The 18,572-nt window shown below is 38.5% G+C and overlaps 1 protein-coding gene across 3 annotated transcripts in view; it reads right to left on the bottom strand.

The window, feature by feature from the left end:
• Positions 1-18,572, bottom strand: part of SWIP (strumpellin and WASH-interacting protein) — a 412,754-nt gene that overhangs the window by 201,317 nt on the left and 192,865 nt on the right. For all 3 annotated transcript variants that reach the window (XM_067141154.2, XM_067141155.2, XM_067141156.2), the window contains one exon: positions 5,184-5,427. In XM_067141154.2, the coding sequence (XP_066997255.2) occupies positions 5,184-5,427 (244 nt within the window). The remainder of the gene's footprint in view (positions 1-5,183; positions 5,428-18,572) is intronic.

The raw sequence follows: 18,572 nt of genomic DNA, 5'->3' as shown, positions 1-18,572 counted from the left end.
ATTTTTTGAGCTGCATATTTATTGCTTTCTTCTATTATTTTCTGTACCAAGTTCTTTGAATAAACCAACTGAAAATTTGCAATGGTCTTTGAGATGTTTCTGCAGTCTCAGACACAGGTATTGGTTCGCACCGAGTTTTCAAGCCAGGATGAGGATCTGATTTTCTCCATGTAAAATTTTGTTTTTCCCTCACAGGAACACATTTCTTCTTTCGCAGGAGTCCGCCATCTCCATCTGTTTCAGGTACCTGAACAACTTTTGAAACAGATGCGATAGGTTCTGGTGCAAGCCCGAGAGAATTTTCGGTTTCTTCAAGATCTGCGTCATTAGTCTGTATCTCACACGAGCTAATCATCATCCTCCAACCAAGGTGGTTAAGGTTACCCTCATGTTCGTCATCAGTTTTATCACTGTCAATGTCTGTCTCGCTACTCTCTGCTGTAACTGCAGCATATATTACATTCTCAGCGTCATCACTGTCTTCATCCTCTTCCTCAACATTTCATTGATCTTGGCCACAGGGAGACTGAAACAAAATGAAAAAGAAATCTTTTACTCATTATGTTGAGATCAAAATTATCCTACAGCGATTACAACATTTAGTTGGTATTGTATAAGCAGAACAATGTAAGACTGCTTTGCATGTGATCTGATTTTTTGGATCCATGAAAATAAATCACGGTATTTCCAAAACGTATGAACGTACTTGTCCAAAATGCATATCAAACAAAAGCATGGATTCTCAATAATACTTCTACAACAAATAAGAGATCAGATATCTTATAAATAAGTGATATTTTTGCAAAACACTTACCACATACCGTGAAAAGTGCTCCTCTGAGATGCCATGTTGTCTTCTAATGAATACTGTACCAGTATGGCCAACTGCTCACACTAACTAATGGTGTTGACTTGTTCAGAAGGAATTACTGAACAGATATGAAAGTGGAAAGAAAAGAAAAAAAACATAATTATTAAATTTAAAGCCTGAAATACCAAGATCCGATTTTTCGAATCATATGCACTGACTGGTTAAATTACAGGTTAGTAAGTTTGACATGCATTACATGTAAGCTTTGGGAAATCATTCTTTCTGATTATATTAGACATGTTTGCAAAATTAATAACCAGTTTGATAGAAGTTCGGCTTTAGGAAAGGTTATTTCACTGAAGCTCAACTTGTAGGATTCCAGCAAGATATAGCAGATATCTTGGTTTCAGGAGGTCAAATGGACTGTTTCGCGATTGACCTGTCTACAGCATTTGATAGGGTGGATCATGGGAGACAACTGGCAAAAATGAGTGCAAAAGGACTAGACAAAAGAGTGACTGAATGGGTTGCTATATTTCTAGAAAACAGATCTCAGAGAATTAGAGTAGGTAAAGCTTTATCTGACCCTGTAATAATTAAGAGAATTTCTCAAGGCAGTATTATTGGACGTTTATTTTTTCTTATATACACTTAAGAAAATGGAAATTGCAACACCATGAAGGCATTGGTCGTTTGTGTTGATTTTCAAGATATGGAACGATGCAATGTAGGTATGTAAACGATCAAAGTTTGCCTCGACGACAGAGAAGAGCACGCTATCAACAACTGTCGCCGTATGAGAGGGCTCGGATAATTGGGTTGTGTGAGGTTGGATTATTGCTCAGGACAGTCGCTGCATGTGTTGGCCAACAGGCATCTACAGTACAACGTGTATGGCAGCAGTGGTCAAATGAAGGCACCCACACTCGTAGACCTGGCACCGACCCAGCGCGACAGACAACTGTGAGAGAGGATCGCTGCATCATTCGGATAGCCCAGATGGAACCCTATGCAACAGCAGCGCAAATTCGAGCAGATGTGGCACCCCACGTTACACAACAAACAGTTGGTAATCGCCTGCATGCAGCTGGCTTACGAGCCCGTGTCCCTGCAAAAGGTGTTCCGTTGACCCCACAACGGCAACTTGTAAGGCTGGCCTGGTGTCGAGAAAGATCAACGTGAGTCGACGAATGGCATAGGGTCGTCTTTAGTGATGAATCAAGCTTCTGTCTTGCCCGCAATGATCACCGGAATCGTGTGTGCCAATGTACCGGGGAGAGGGGCCGCCCAGATCTTATTGTCGAAAGGCACACAGTGCCAACACCAAGCGTTGTGGTCTGGGGAGCTATTGGCTTTAATGTGAAATCACAACTGGTGCTTGTTGAGGGCACTATGACTGCTCGACAGTACGTTGATAGGGTAATCAATCCAGTGGTTGTCCCTCTGATGGCGAACATTGCTAATGGGATGTTTCAGCAGGACAATGCCCGGGTTCACACTGCACACATCTCCAGAGAAGCTCTCCACGACATCACAACCTTAGAATGGCCCGCCAGATCCTCGGACCTCAGTCCTATTGAGCATGTGTGGGACATGATGGGTCGACAACTGGCAAACCGTCCTCAGCCACCCACTACTCTGGAAAAACTGATCCGTACAGTGCAGCAAGCATGGGCCACAATTCCTCAGGAAGCGATCCAGGGCCTTATTGACCCCATGCCTAGACAAATTCATCAATGTATTGCAGCTCATGTTGGGCACATCCTGTATTGATTGTTGCCCCTATCTTGCGGTCAGAGGGACCTGAAAGTGTAATCATCGAATCACAACCAAACACTCGTCCTGCATGTTCAATTGCAGCAATGTAGCACCACTCCTTCTAGGTGTTGCAATTTCCATTTTCTTCATTGTATATAAATGAAATGTATACAGAAGTGGAATCAGAGAAGGCTTTTTGCAGATGATGTTATTCTGTATAGAGTAATAAATAAGTTGCAAGATTACTAGCAACTGCAAAATGACCTCGATAGTTGTGAGATGGACAACAGGTATGATGATGAACGGGGTTAAAAGTCAGGTTGTGAGTTTCACAAATAGGAAAAGTCCTCTCAGTTTTAATTACTGCGTTGATGGGGTGAGAGATCGCTGTAAGTATCTAGGTGTTAATATAAGGAAAGATCTTCATTGGGGTAATCACATAAATGGGACTGTAAATAAAGGGTATAGATCTCTGCACATGGTAATGACGGTGTTTAGAGGTTGTAGTAAGGATGTAAAGGAGAAGGCATATAAGTCTCTGGTAAGACCCCAACTAGAGTATGGTTCCAGTGTATGGGAGCCTCACCAGGATTACTTGATTCAAGAACTGGAAAAAGTCTAAAGAAAAGCAGCTCAATTTGTTCTGGGTGTTTTCCGACAAAAGAGTAGCGTTACAAAAATATTGCAAAGTTTGGGCTGGGTAGACTTGGGAGAAAGAAGACTAGCTGCTCGTCTAAGTGGTATGTTTCGAGCTCTCAGAGGAGAGATGGCGTGGAATGACATTAGTAGACAAATAAATATGAGTGGTGTTTTTAAAAGTAGGATAGATTACAATATGAAGATAAAGTTGGAATTCAAGAGGACAAATTGGGGCAAATAATCTTTAATAGGAAGGGGAGTTAGGGATTGGAATAACTTACCAAGGGAGATGTTCAATAAATATCCAATTTCTTTGAAACCATTTAAGAAAAGGCCAGGAAAACAAGAGACAGGGAATCTGCCACCTGGAAGACTGTACTAAATGCAGATCAGTATTGATTGATTGACTGATTTAAAGGGGCCTAACATCTACGTCATCGGCCCCTAATGGTACGAAAGGAGATTAAATGTAATGACAGTTTAAAAGTCCAAAATCATGCACGGACCAGAATTCAAAACGTGATGACGAAGAAGGAATGGGTGAATATGAATTTAAAATAGTCAGTGGATCCGACCCGCAATACCCCACATTCCCAGAAACTATCGTAAAACAGTAGTATTACTGACCAAGGGACTTGTTCTAAAGCACAATCCTGAATCGATGATGCTTGTTGTCTGAAGGGGTCTAAAATCCAGGTCATCAGCCCCTCATAATGGTACTTATCCCTAGTAAAGCAGAACTATGGTATTTGTCATTTTGCGGTATTAATCAAAAGTAGCATAGACTTGCGTTATTCCACATATTATGGTACTACTCACAGGTAATGTAATACATGCACGTAATGGAGACCTATGGTGTTTCTCACATCGTGGCGCCACTAAGAGGCAACGCAAACCTATGGTGTTCCTCACATAGGTGTACTAATCACAGGGACTCTTACTATCCCATGGTGTTCCTCACATAGTGGGTACTAATCATAGGCAACGCAGACCCATGGTGTCGCTCATATAGTGGTACTAATCACAGGCAACATAAGCCTGTGGTGTTACGCATGTAGATGTACTAATCACAGGTACTGTAAATCCCACCCTGATTCACACTCTGTTGCTACTAATCACAAACCTATTGTGTACCTAACATAATGGTACTACTCACAAGTAAAGGCCACCCATGTTGTTCCCTGCGTGATGGTACGAATTACAAGTAGTCTCATGGTTCTAATTCAATCATCACTTGGTTACGGCAGGCAGGGGATACCGTGGGTGTATTCTTTGTCTGCATCCCCGACCCACAGGGGGTCCAATGAGTATATTACGGCCAGTTAGTGAAATTATGCCAAGGCAGTAAGTAGAGTATTAAAGAACTAATGAAGAAAAAGAGAGTTGCGTTTAATCAAGGCAATGTAAGGTCTCTTTGCCTTTAATCACTCAGAAAAAGTTCCACATTATTTACTTCAATGTCTTGTAACACTTATAAGAATTACTATGGTGAAAGGTCATAGCACCTTCAGACTTCAAATTGTTTTGATATGAGAATTCTTTGATTTAAAAAATCATTTGTCAGTATCAATCTTGACAAAAACTCATTGTCACAACTTCATCTCCAAGCAAGCACAATTCTATGAAGGCAACAATAAAAGTAAGATCAACTATGATTGCAGTCACAGTTGAGAAGAAAGAATATTTTGATAAATAAAACAATTTTCTTTATACAATAAAAACTTACTTCATACACAAGTAAGGAATATTTCAGCATTGTCCATATAAGCAAATACAAAGGCTGACTGATATCCGCTTATGACAGGAGTTCAAATACAGGTCTCTTCATTCTTTTTAATAGCCAATCATAATTTACATTCTGGATAAGCCTCACAAACACTAACATACTATTTTCAATGATCACAAATAGCTATGCATAAAGTTACCTCTCCTTCCTTTAATAACTGAAATAAAACCAAAGAAAAGCAAAATTTACCAATATGACTGATGAGCATACGGAATTGGTCCAAAAAGCTCTGTCCGTCTGGAGTAAGACCAAGCTTACGAATCCCTTTGTTGAATTTATCTGCTCGGTCATATGAGTACTTCTGTTCAAGTTGAGCTTTATTCTCACGGAAATACCTCAAATCTTTGATCAATCGTGATTTGATGTGCTCATCATACATAAACTGAGAAAAGATGAAAAACTTCTTTCTTAAGAACTGGTATGTGAAGTTTACCTGCAAAGAACACAAGAAATTGTAATTAATTACAATTTTAATGATTTGACAAGAAATCCAGTGTCAAATAAAAACTTACAATGACAATTTATGCAGGGAAATAGCATTCTTTCATTCATTCATTCATTTATCCATCCCTCTTCAAACGGTCAGATGATGTGTATTCAGTGTCACATGTTATCCAACACAGAGATATTTTTGATCATTGTTAACCATTGTGTCGTGCACAGCTTTGGTATAGTACAGAACCCGTAAGACATAACTAATTGCTGTAAAATAACTAGGACTGATAAGGAGAGAGCTCGTCTATATGAGAACAGTGAATAAAGTTGTGGAGATTATCCTTTTGTGGTTTCATATTTGTTCTCATCTCCTCTTTATGATGTTCCCCCTACTCACACTGACCTGTCATTATGTTTATCCTATAATGCGTTCCTGCCGGCCCTGTCGTGTAGGGGTAGCGTACTTGCCTCTTACCTGGAGGCCGCAGGTTCGATTCCTGGACAGGTCAGGGACTTTTACCTGGACCTGAGGGCTGGTTCGAGGTCCACTCGGCCTACGTGATTAGAATCGAGGAGCTATCTGACGGTGAGATAGCGGCCCCAGTCTACAAAGCCAAGAATAACAGCCGAGAGGATTCATCGTGTTGACCACACGACACCTCGTAATCTGCAGGCCTTCAGGCTGAGCAGTGGTCGCTTGGCAGGCCAAGGCCCTTCAAAGGCTGTGGTGCCATGGGGGTTGGTTTGTTGATAATGTGTTCCTAAACACGTTCCTCTCATTCTATATATATGACCAAGTGAGTAGGCCGTATGGTTAGGGTCGTGCAGTTGTGAACTTGCATTTGGGAGATAGTGGGTCCGAATCCCACCGTCGGTAGACCTGAAGATGGTTTTCCATGGTTTCCCATCTTCACACCAGGCAAATTGTGGGGCAGTACCTTAAGTAAGGTCACAGACCCTACCTTTCCTATCCTAGTGTGACAAACAAGCAGCAAAAAATAAAAATTTCTTTGTCACATGTTTGTTACATTCCATTGCTTATATTGACCCATCAGGATCCTATTTCTCTTTCTGTGTTTGTCCTGTGTTTCTAGTCTTTTACCACCTATATTATCTTTGACTTACATCTCTTCCGTTTCTTAAATTTATCCTGCCATCATTTTATCCTGCACTTCTCACATCAAGAATGAAGACCTGGTCAAGATAGTCCCTCAATGAACATTGAAGCCCATTTTTCTGATGAAGCTGGGAGCAGAAATGAGCTTGTTAGGGGCCAAGAAGAAATGGATATATAAGAACTGAGGTTGATGACAAGAGAACCTATTTATGTGATGATGGCAGTGTATAAAGATAAGGAGATTGTCCTTTTGTGCTTTTATGTTTGTAAACTCCTCCTTGTTCTGATATTCCCTCTTCCCACATTGACCTTTCATTGTGTTTACTGTGTGTTCCTGTTAGTTTTCCTCTCATTCTCTGTATGATGACTCAACCAGCTCGATAAAAGTTTTTACTATGACCACTCCTCCAAATATTAGTTTAGAACTGTAACATCTTCACTGCATAACGATTGCAAATTGTACTTCATGAACTTTCGACGCTGCATTTGGCCGGCTGCAACCTCATCACTCCCTGGATCAACCAGTGCTCACCGTCCTCAAACACACACCGATCTGCTGTCTGGCTACTTACCTTTCACCTATGTCACCTGCTTCGTCCAGAAGACTCAGCTATGTTCCAGTATGTTCCGTGAATATTACTGTATAATCCGAATAACCATCCAGTCCATATAGTCCACTTTCGTCTTTGGTGTTGTTGGAGGGTCCAGTCCAGTGTTACTCATATGCGTCCCTTTTCCCTGAGCATCTGGGAATTCAACTTTGGACTTCCCAAATGGTGAGCAAAAGACACATTTGTTTGCAACACGTCCAAGGAACTTAGTTTTCCATTGGTGTGAGACTTGCTTCACTTCCAATTTATATCCTCATGCTTCCTTTTCGTTTGTGACTGCTGAACACACTTTCTTAATGGAATACATGTCAAAAATTTAGTGACTGGATTTGAAGAAAGAACAGTGGAGCTTTCTAATTGGTCTACTGTTGTCTAACAATCCATCTTGTACACGCCTTGCATCGCTACAAGGGACTTTATTGCTATTACATTTCAAATTTCTTTTTATTCTTACCAACTTAACTATTATTGTTGTTGTCACTTATTATTTTCTTAAAGTTTTGCTTATCCCTTTGATTTATTGAAATGGCCTATTTTCCCGATAATGTTTCTTTGCATGATTCTGGTGAAAAATTTCTCGGGAAAAATTTTCCTTCGATAGCCCCTTGCCATATACCATTCCCAAACCTGCCTTGTGCCAATTTGATTTCATTTACAGAGAGAACAACTCTGTCTCAAAATCCCCCTACCTATACTCCACCATCCCTTTATCCTGATAACTTCAACATCTATACACTCAGCTGCCTAAATTTCTATAAGCTCTCACCCCTTCAAACTTAATCCATGTAATTTTCACCCCAACCCAACCAGTTACATAATGCACTTAATGTTCAGATAATCAAACAATGCGAGTTCCAAAATGAGTAAATACTAATCCACGAAATTTAACCTTCCAATTATTTTCTGTATGCAAATTTTTAAAAGAAAATCTGGCCCCTTTTCCTCAGTTGATTGGTTTATTGTCTTCTATGACTATGGGCCATTTACCTAATTTTTGGCTTGAAAACAATGTATTTCCAGGACTGGATGCAGTTTTGTACTGTGATCCATAATTATTTCCCCTACCATATCAGGTAGGTCATAAATTAAGCCTACAGTTTGTTCGATGACATGAACATCCTGATAAACCTACAAACGATTATTTAGTTGCTATTACTACATTCAGTGGTGTTGAACATTGTTCATAATCAACAAGAATGCTTATCTATTGTACAGTTTTATGCTGCTCTATCCTTTTGTCAATTGATCAATGCAAATGTTCCACCTACTTCGATAATTCACCTCTACAATATACCCTGGACTCATGACAAACTCTCAAGATGATACTTCTTATTATGCTCATGTACCTCAACCTACTGAGCTTTCAGTAAATTTGTCTTCAAATGCTTCTTTAATTTGTAGGCCTATTCTACCAATTGCTAATAGTCAGTTATATGTTTTCGATGGGAACGGTCACATCGCTAAACATTGTGCAACTCCCAGTCAGGGAAACGCATATAACCCATGTTGTTAGACAGTAGGCAAATTCAGGATGTAAATCTGCCTCCACTATCTGATGTTGATAATAATAATAATAATAATAATAATAATAATAATAAAAATAATAATATTTTTCAACCAATATTTTCTTGTGTCTAAAATCTCAAAATTTCCCTTTTCTCGAGATATTAGGCCTAATGACCTTAGACAGGAACTTCACTTTTTTTTTCACTACCAAAAATGTCACACATATTATTACCGGTACTTAATAATATTCCTTTTTTACTTTTTGCCTTGTTATATTCAGGAGCTATCACATCATTAATTTATCCTTCTTTCAATCACTTCAAAACATTTCTCCCAACCTTAAAATTTCTCAATCTGAGGTAAACTCGCCAGTGGTCGCTAGGACGAAAGTAACGCGCAAGTGGTCGTACACTGAACAAAATGCTCATGGTATGATATGACGTGTTTACATAATAAATACCAACCGATTTCAAGCGTAAATGTATTAACACATTAAGTGAACATAAGAATGAATCTCAAATGGTTAGAAAGAACACTAAAAATTACACAAAAATTTACAAATAATAATAAATCTCAAATTATTATAACTGTATCTGGAAAAAACAATTCCTAACATTCTAAAATAGTGTGTGCATCTTTGGTAATGCCCTTTACACAGGGAGGATGACACCCTACATTTTCAGCACAAGTGTGTGAGCGTGGATTCCTTCTTGGTGTTTGTCTGCGCCACTTTGTCATCTTATCTTTCCCTATATAAACATTGTCACTAAATATGAAATTCTTATTTACCTCCAACATACATTGTTGCCAGCTAGAGATTGATCTCCAAGTACGGTTCCATCAGCACGTTCTTCTGGCTCGGAATCTTCAGTATCTGTATTATGTTCACTGTGTTGACTTTCATAGTCCGAGTCGCTGTTTTTGCCCTCAACTTGATCACTAGGAATTTCATCAAACCAAGCTAAAATGTCATGACTTGATGCCATCGTCATGCACTAATTACACAACACATTAATACAATAAGTTGCAAAGAACTGTTTCAACTATGGAACAACATACACTACCGCTCATTAATTTCAATACACCCAATAACTGAGATCTAGTTCTCTGTAGATAAGGTCTAATACCGTGGGTATGGTTGAGGAAGCAAAGGAATAGTACAACAGTTGTACACGTCATGCTTTTTGTTTGTGGCCATCAAGATTCAATAGTATCTAACAAATAATGTTGTGTACATAAACGTTATGTACCTATCGAATATGTTTGTTTACCTATTTGCTGACGGACGCCGCATTTGGTGCACCTGTGTTGTTCCCTGTAGTGATGTGATATCTGCAGTGAACGGCAAGCATTGCAACAATACATAACATGTGGTTCCTGCATGTCAGTTCCTTCGTGACAGTTGAAGTGTGCACATCGCTAGTATGGCTCCACGAGTGGAGATATCCATAGAAAAATGTGCTGCAATTGTAGCACTTAGCCAAGCAGGTTTATCTATTCGCTAAATTGTGAAACAGTGTAGTGTGTCTATAGGGGGAGTGCAATACACCCTACACCGCCAGAAGACAACAGGTAGCAATAAGGACATAACCACGACCAGGACGACCTCGCAAAACAACTAAAAGCGATGATATATATATATATATATATATATATATACCAGAATTACCAGTAAGAGAAACAGATTCAAAAAAGCACCCCCAAATTTGTGCAGAATTGGTAGAAATGAACACGACAACAATATCTGTTGCAACAGTACAAAGGAGACTGATTGAAACCTGCTTGAAAGGATGTGTCACAGCAAGAAAACCCCTTCTAAGAGAAGAGACTTGAATGGGCTAGAAAACATCGTAATTGGACATTGGAAGAGTGGACGAAGGTGTTATTCACCGATGAATCGAAGTACGAGATTTTTGGAACCAGAAGGAGAATATTTGTTCGCCGATTTGTAGGGGAAAGGGTATCCCAGCAGTGTGTTCTACCTACAGTTAAACACGGTGGAGGTTCTATTATGGTTTGGGGATGTTTTGTCGGAGATAGAGTTGGCGACATTGTGAAAATAGAAGAATGTATGGATCAGAAGCAGAACCACCGCATACTTCAGTATCATGCAATACCAAGTGGATTGCGCTTAATAGGGAAAGGGTTCAACTTACAACAGGATAATGACCCAAAACATCGGTCGGCATACTGTACAAACTACACTGCATCAAAGGAAAAACTGAAAGTACTGAAAGATATGGTATGGCCGCCCCAAAGCCCCGATTGTAATCCCATTGAAATGGTCTGGGATGAAGTGGAGAGACGTATAAAGAAGTTAATATATCCAGCAAGGAACATCTCTGGAATATTTTTAAGGATGTGTGGAATCATATTCACGATACCTACAAAAACTGATTGACCGCATGCCTCGAGTTTGTGAGGCTGTCATTAAATCCAAAGGAGGATACTTTGATGAAAGTAAAATATAATGATTCTGATTATATTATATACAGTATGTAAAAGTTAATATAATTATCTTTTGTGAGAAATAACGTCTGATTTGTGTTGTAAATCTGAAATACAAGGGTGTATTGAAATTAATGAGCAGTAGTGTACAACAATAGCAAAACAATAACACACACAGAAATTAACGCCAATGTGACTGGTCGCGCGTGAAGCAAAATGCTCACCGTTGACGGATGCTGATAATATTCCTCCCTCCCTGTCCCTTCTCAAGGTTACAGATGTGCGTTTCAATGCATTCATCCTTCTCTCAAAACTGCAGTGCGAAGGTACAACAGGGCTCAAGTTCAAAACTACATGCTGTATAAAAGAGCAGATGATTTTCAATGACCGTGAGCATTTTGCTCATATATCGACCACTGGCGGGTCTACAGTAAATCAATAAAAGTAAATTTCCACCTGTTTGATACTATACATTTGCTTTAAGCAAATTAATTATTTATAGTACATGTTTCGTTCCTTGGGAACATCTTAGCTACTTTACATTGCGTATGTGAAATTACAAAGAATTTTTCTTCTCAAAAACATCTTAAAAAGTACCTTGTTACGCTTAAAAAGATAAAAATAATTAAAACCTGTGAGGAGGGTTGAGTGGGGCAATGAAATGGATCTACTCATGTTCTAACCTAATTTAAAACAATTTCTATTCACTTGAACAGGTAAAAAACTTTTTTGGTATCCAGCACTTTTGCTCACTGTGATGTGTATGTCCACTATGTTTCCCAGTTGTTTTTTTTGCTAGTTGCTTTACGTCGCACCGACACAGATAGGTCTTATGGCGACGATGGGACAAGGAAGGGCTAGGAATGGGAAGGAAGCGACCATGCCCTTAATTATGGTACAGCCCCAGCATTTGCCTGGTGTGAAAATGGGAAACCATGGAAAACCATGGAAAACCATTTTCAGGGCTGCCGACAGTGGGGTTCCTAGTTGTTTATCATTAAAAATGTTTTTGAAAAATACGAAGGTTGGGACTTAAATAGTGGCAACTATTTATTTACAACAGATACAAAAGAGTTACATGTTAGCAACCTTTACTGTCCTTCAATGTAGTCACCAGCGTTGTGTATAACCTGTTGCCAGGGATGTGGAAGTCGTAGTATACCTTTAGCAGAGCCTGTTCTGTTGATGGTGCGAATGGAGCGGTCTACTGCCTGTCGAATCTCTACAACAGTTCTGAAGCGAATGTTCACGAATCGTCTGGTCTCGATCACTGTCCAGTAACGCGGCAAGAGCATGCACTACTTCTTCTTCACTCGTAGGACGATCTGCCTGATGAATGTCTGCCACAATTTGCCGACCATCGCTGAGGCTTTTACCCCACGTGCCACTGCTCTGTAAGGCAATGCAGATTCCCCGCAAGCCTCTTGAAGACCTTGATGACACCGTCATGCTGTATGACCTCCGACACATTCAAACCTAATCCAACTCCGTTGTTCCCATTTGGAAAACGTCACGTTAGACCGCTAGCTCACACGTGACTGTGTTTCTCTCGCTTGTGCGCATGCAGGTCATGTGGGAAGGGCGAGTCCATTTGCCCTGAGGTAAGGTAGGTATGCAACCAACGTGTGCTATCAGCGACAATATTAGATGCTGTTGCATAGCGTCTCTACAGCAGTGTTGCTACTGTTTAAGTTCCAACCCTCGTAATTTTTTCTTGTTTATGTTTCATTGTTTTTTTAAATAAAAAAACTGTTCCCTTCAGCTACCCTTTCCCAAGGTGAGTATTGTCGTTTGATTTAGTTTTATGAAAATGAGTCTCTTGAATTCAGTTTATTTTTGTTGTTATGAAAAGAGCTTCCCCAAAGGCTTGTTATGTCGGCAACCTACTGTGTCCTTGGAGGGGTCTTCCTTAGGAAGTCATTGTCATACTTCCCTTGCTTGAATTGGGATTTACCTTCGTTGTTACACTTCCTGCCCAATCAGGCCTATAATTGGATGCCAGGGAGGTTCAACAGGATTACAATCGTAAGCACCATCCTTCTAAATTTGAAGTTTATGATATAGTATTGTTAAAAAACCATCCACAAAGTTCTGCTGAAAATCAGATTGTTGTTATTGGATAGGTCCCTTCAAAATTCTTGCATTCTCAACTCCAGTTAGTGTTTTGCTCCAATAAATATACGATTCTTTGGAGGTTAAAAAGACCTACGTGTCACAAATTTAAAATGTTATTTTTTCTTTGCACGAGTAATCTTTTCATTAGTGTCTCTTTTAGCTCATTCATGACAGCCTTCATAGTTGATGTCTGCTCTCCCATGCAGAATTATATTTCTCATGCTCATGACACACACCCCCCTACCTTTTTTCCCCTAGAAATGAATTGTAAAAATATTTAGTGAATTACTATATCATAATTTAACCCCTCCTTATTTAGCTTCGAAGCAGTCCATTCCATTGCATCCCCCCCGGACCTTCCTATTACTGTATTACATATTTCCTTAGAAACAGTTTCTTCACTAGTCTGTTTTTTTTTTTTATCTGAGATAAGGCTTTTTGCAGATGGTGTTATTCTGTATAGAGTAATAAATAAGTTACAAGATTGTGAGCAACTGCAAAATGACCTCGATATTGTTGTGAAATAGACTGTACGCAATGGTATGATGATAAACGGGTTTAAAAGTCAGGTTGTGGGTTTCATAAATAGGAAAAGCCCTCTCAGTTTTAATTACTGCATTGATGGGATGAAAGCTCCTTATGGGAATCATTGTAAGTACAATATAATTATTATATTGTAATTGTATTGTAACGACTTAAGTTGTTTTTCTGGCGAATGCATTTTAATAATCCTCAATATGTTCTTCATCTATCCTCCAAATATTATTTTGTTACGTCAACGCTAGATGGCAGGAACTTGCATATATACAGCTGTGTAGTAAGTCGTATTACACTTCTTTACTCATAGCATTTATATATATAAAAAATATAAAGGTCCAATACTACTTCCTTGAGGAATTCCCCTCTTAATTATTACGGAGTCAGATAAAGCTTCGCCTACTCTAATTCTCCGAGATCTATTTTCTAGAAATATAGTCACCCATTCAGTCCCTCTTTTAAGGATTAGAATTTTAAAAAATCCAATACGGATCAGAACAATGAAGTTTATAACCTATAATCATTGTAAGTACCTAGGTGTTAATATAAAGAAAGATCTTCACTGGGGTAATCACCTGCATTACTCAAATTGAGAACTGGAAAAAAATCCAAACAAAAGCAGCTCTATTTGTTCTGGGTGATTTCCAACAAAAGGGTAGAGTTACGAAAATGTTGCAAAGTTTGGGCTGGGAAGACTTGGGAGAAAGGAGACTAGCTGCTTGACTAAGCGGTATGTTACATGTTACAAATCTCATGACTGGTCCGTATTGAAATGTACATTAATTCAACAATGATTCAACAGTTTATTGAGATCCACCTATTGAATACACATTGGGTTCTTAAAAATTAAGATTTACATCTTGTCATTCTAATTTAACGGGACATGTTTGCCCATTGTATGGGCACCATCAGCCGTAATCTCATGCCTAAAAGATCAAGATCAGGATCCTGATTACTCTAGTCAAAGTGTTACATAAAGAAATATACAGTATGTGTTTTAAAAATGAGGAAACTTGTACGTTCCTAAATGACAAGTTACATAATTAAAACACGTTTACAAATATGTATGAGAGAAATGAGTAATGTCAGTGCAATCTTACATAGAAATCTTTAAACATATTTAAAATAGTCAAACTGTCCTTATTTACGTAAATGATAGGAAAGTCTATGGCTAAAATTATGGTCTTGAGGTACAAGATCAAAATTAATGGAATCTGGTTGAAGGCAACCCAATGTGAAGTCGTAGAATGGTTACAATGATCCGTAAGTGGCTTAATCATTTAAGAAAGGCATTAAATATTTTTGTAGAAAGTTTATAGTATTACCATAGATTATACAGCTGTGTGACTGATGGAGTTATTGTTGCTGTTATTAGACCCGTATTTGTGAGGTGAGTTCACAGTCTTATTTTTGTTGAAAAATGATAAAATTTTATGGATGAGTGTTGCCGTGTATGTCTGTCCTAGCTGATGCGATTGTTTCTTCATTATGCTAATAGTCAAATGAGAACGCTCAGGCTTGATGTTGGCTATAGCTTGAATGATGAGAACGACTACTGATGGATGTGTGGTGAAGAATCCTCTCGATTTTTGTGGTATGAACTAGTTGCCTTTGCAGCGTCAGAACGAGCGACTGATGCATTCATTGTGACGCTGCAAAGGCAACTCTGATGACCTACTATGCAAATGCGATAAGAAGTAATTCAACACGATATGAGAACTGCTATCTGAGCTAAGTGGTACCATATAAGCTTATCTGACGAAAATCCATTTCGTTACTTCTGCCCAAAAGGAGATAATTCCTGGTGCCCCTACCAGCAAGGTGTCACTGCAGGCAGAGTTCAAGAATACAAACACAAAAACACATCACCTTCAGCTGTTATGGATGTGATTAAGCCTGTTTTCAAGGATGTAGTTGCTACTGAAATGTTGAAAACGTTTTAGGAGGTTATAGAGAGAATGCTAATGAGTCTCTCAATCCTAGGATTTGGAAAGTGTGCCCAAAAACTGGATTCTGTGGAAAGACAATTGTGAAGATTGCCACAAATGATCCAGTTATGACATTTAATGATGGAGTGAAGAGTAGGTTAGCTGTGCTGCAATAAATGGGCATGAATCCTGGTGTCTTTTGTGAATGTGCAATGCTACATGAGGATGTGATGCGTACAAAGTCTGTTGAAAAAAGGGTTCAAGAAGCCACAAAAGAGGCCAGACAAAGCAGAAGAAGGTTAAGACTGGAAAATGAAGCTGAAGAAACTGCTTTAGAGGGAACATCTTATGCCCCAGGAACATTTCAGCAGCCACTGGAAGCCTGCTGTGTCTACAGGGGCCAGATAACTTTGCAGCTCATTTTCTCAAAACTGTATTTTTCAAAACCATTCCCTTTCCCTTGTAACTCCTATATTATATGGTGTTTTACAATGCCACTTTTCTCTCATGATCTTAGTAACTCATGTGCCTAGGAGTGATACTTGTTTTGGGGAAAAAATATCAACATGCAAAAAAAAAGACCAAAATATGCAATATTTAAGTAACACAAAATTAAAAAATACTAATTTTGCATCTATAGTTCTGGAAGTGGTCAGTTTCGTAGCTGTAACTTCAATCAGTACATTTAAAAAAGCAGAACACTAATATATTAATAAATCGACCAGCTATGAAGAAAACAGTGAGCACAGACACAAAATGATCCGCGATTTTGAATAATTAATTAGCGAGTTTGATAATGCCAAAATCAATTCCGAGATATGTGCTCCCATAGTAAACATGTAGTATGCTTCATTTAGAAAGTTTTGTTGTTGTACATACAGCAGGAGCTGATATAAAAATTATTTAAAATGTCAAAATTTTGAAGGTTGTTTACTGTACCAATCCCCTTAATTCATCATATTATGATATATTGGTAGCCTAATTATTCTTTACATAATTATATCAATACCACTGAATACTTGCATTTTCTTAATGTGCAAAACATTACAAATGTCTAATCCAGGAGAAAAAAGATCACTCTTTCCCCCCTGCTCAACAATACCTAAGTGTACATTAATCTAATGTTAATCATAAATAAGGGGAAAAACCTATTACTGTATATAAATATAAGACCTGATTATGCCATTTCAATGTCAACTTATATTGCATATTATCTATTATGTTCGGTCACCGTTTAGGTCCTAGTATTATGTATATTATAAGTGTAAATCACATCAGAAGATAGCCAGTTTAGGCAAGCCAATGCCAAGGTATAACTACATATTCTTTGTAATTTCCATACGTGTAAATACTAATTTGTGTATCACAATTTTCAATTCACTAGCTTCAGTTAAACAAGCAAGACATCATCTCAAAGTCAGAATAAAGGTATCACTCATACTTTCCTTATACATGCCTTAGTGTAGATTATCATTTGTAGATATCTGATGCCAATATTCCCTTCACTGTATTATAGTTTAAAAAAGAAGATCCGTTTGAATGTAACTATAATATTATGTATATGTGTGTATAAATTAGGGGTTCACAGCACAAGTGGTGTAACTCCACTTAGGATCGTTTTGAGTAAAAGGAGGATTCATTATAAAGTGTATAAAAAAATATTGACATTAACAAATGTGTATTTATGAATACAGAATAATAGGAACTAAAGTCTAACTATATAAAAAATCAGAATATCATACAGAAAATGTGCACGAAATGACTCGTTAAAAGAAAAAGAGAAAGGAGTTACTTAGTTTGTGCACCGAGCAATTGAATCATTCATCCACTGTAACTTCCAAGTGCATTGCGTGAATAATGGTTCGTCATCGTCCTCGTCCGAAATCTGATACTGGGAATCTGAACGACAAGTAAATGCCTTCGCAGTCAAGTTCTTGAAGAATGCATGATACACAGGAGGAATAAATTTTAGATCAGGCATATCCTTCTTCTTGTCGGTTGTCACAGTCTGCCTGGTCTTTTAGAGTCTCTCTTGTATCACTGATGCAAGGCTTTGAAGAGATCAGCCTAACGTGTGCTTACGAAAGTCTACTTCATGAAATTCGTCGCTTCAACTGAAACTTTATTTAAACCTCATGGAAAATGGTACTGCCTGTTCAAATTACATCCGTCTGACTTGCAGCCAATGTAACGGATGCCCATCAGTAGCCTTTTTGCTGATCACTGTGCTGTCTAGTAGCTCCTTCGTTGACACAAAGTCGTCTTTCTTCATTATGCAAACAATGAAAGGCTTTTTCTTTCTACACCTTGGACAATATCCAATCACCTGCTGAGTAAATATATTGTTTTTGGTGACTGGCTAATTCAATCAGACCAAAGTCTGCATCATTAGGTAGGTAGCTATGACCAGGTATCATAAATTTGTGGTTTCTTACTTCCACTTTCATGTCTGGGTCCTGCACTAATTTCATCAAGGAAACACACACGTTACAATTCCGGTTCTGACCTGTGCACGAATCACAATATGCAGTTATTACTTTGTAAGCCTAACATCGAGGTCATCGGCCCCTAATGGTACGAAATGAAATAACAAAAAGGTCAAAAAATTCACTGACCAAAATAAAAAAATTCATGAAAAATGAATGGATGGACATGAACCCAAAAAAACAACAAAAACAAACAAGAAACAAACAAAAAACAGTGGATCTGACTCAAAAAAAGGTCATAAATAACACTATTACTGACCAAGGTACCATTTATAAAGCACAGTCCTGAATCGAGGGTGCTTGATGTCTAAAGGGGTCCAAAAACCAGGTCTAGGCCCCTCAGAATGGTACATGTTGCGAGTAAAGTAGAACCATGGTATTTGTCATGTTGGGGT

Source organism: Anabrus simplex, chromosome 2 (genome assembly GCF_040414725.1).
Source record: "Anabrus simplex isolate iqAnaSimp1 chromosome 2, ASM4041472v1, whole genome shotgun sequence".
Taxonomy (NCBI): domain Eukaryota; kingdom Metazoa; phylum Arthropoda; class Insecta; order Orthoptera; family Tettigoniidae; genus Anabrus; species Anabrus simplex.
Note: the sequence above shows the minus strand (reverse complement) of the source record. Positions and strands in the feature narration are given on the sequence as shown.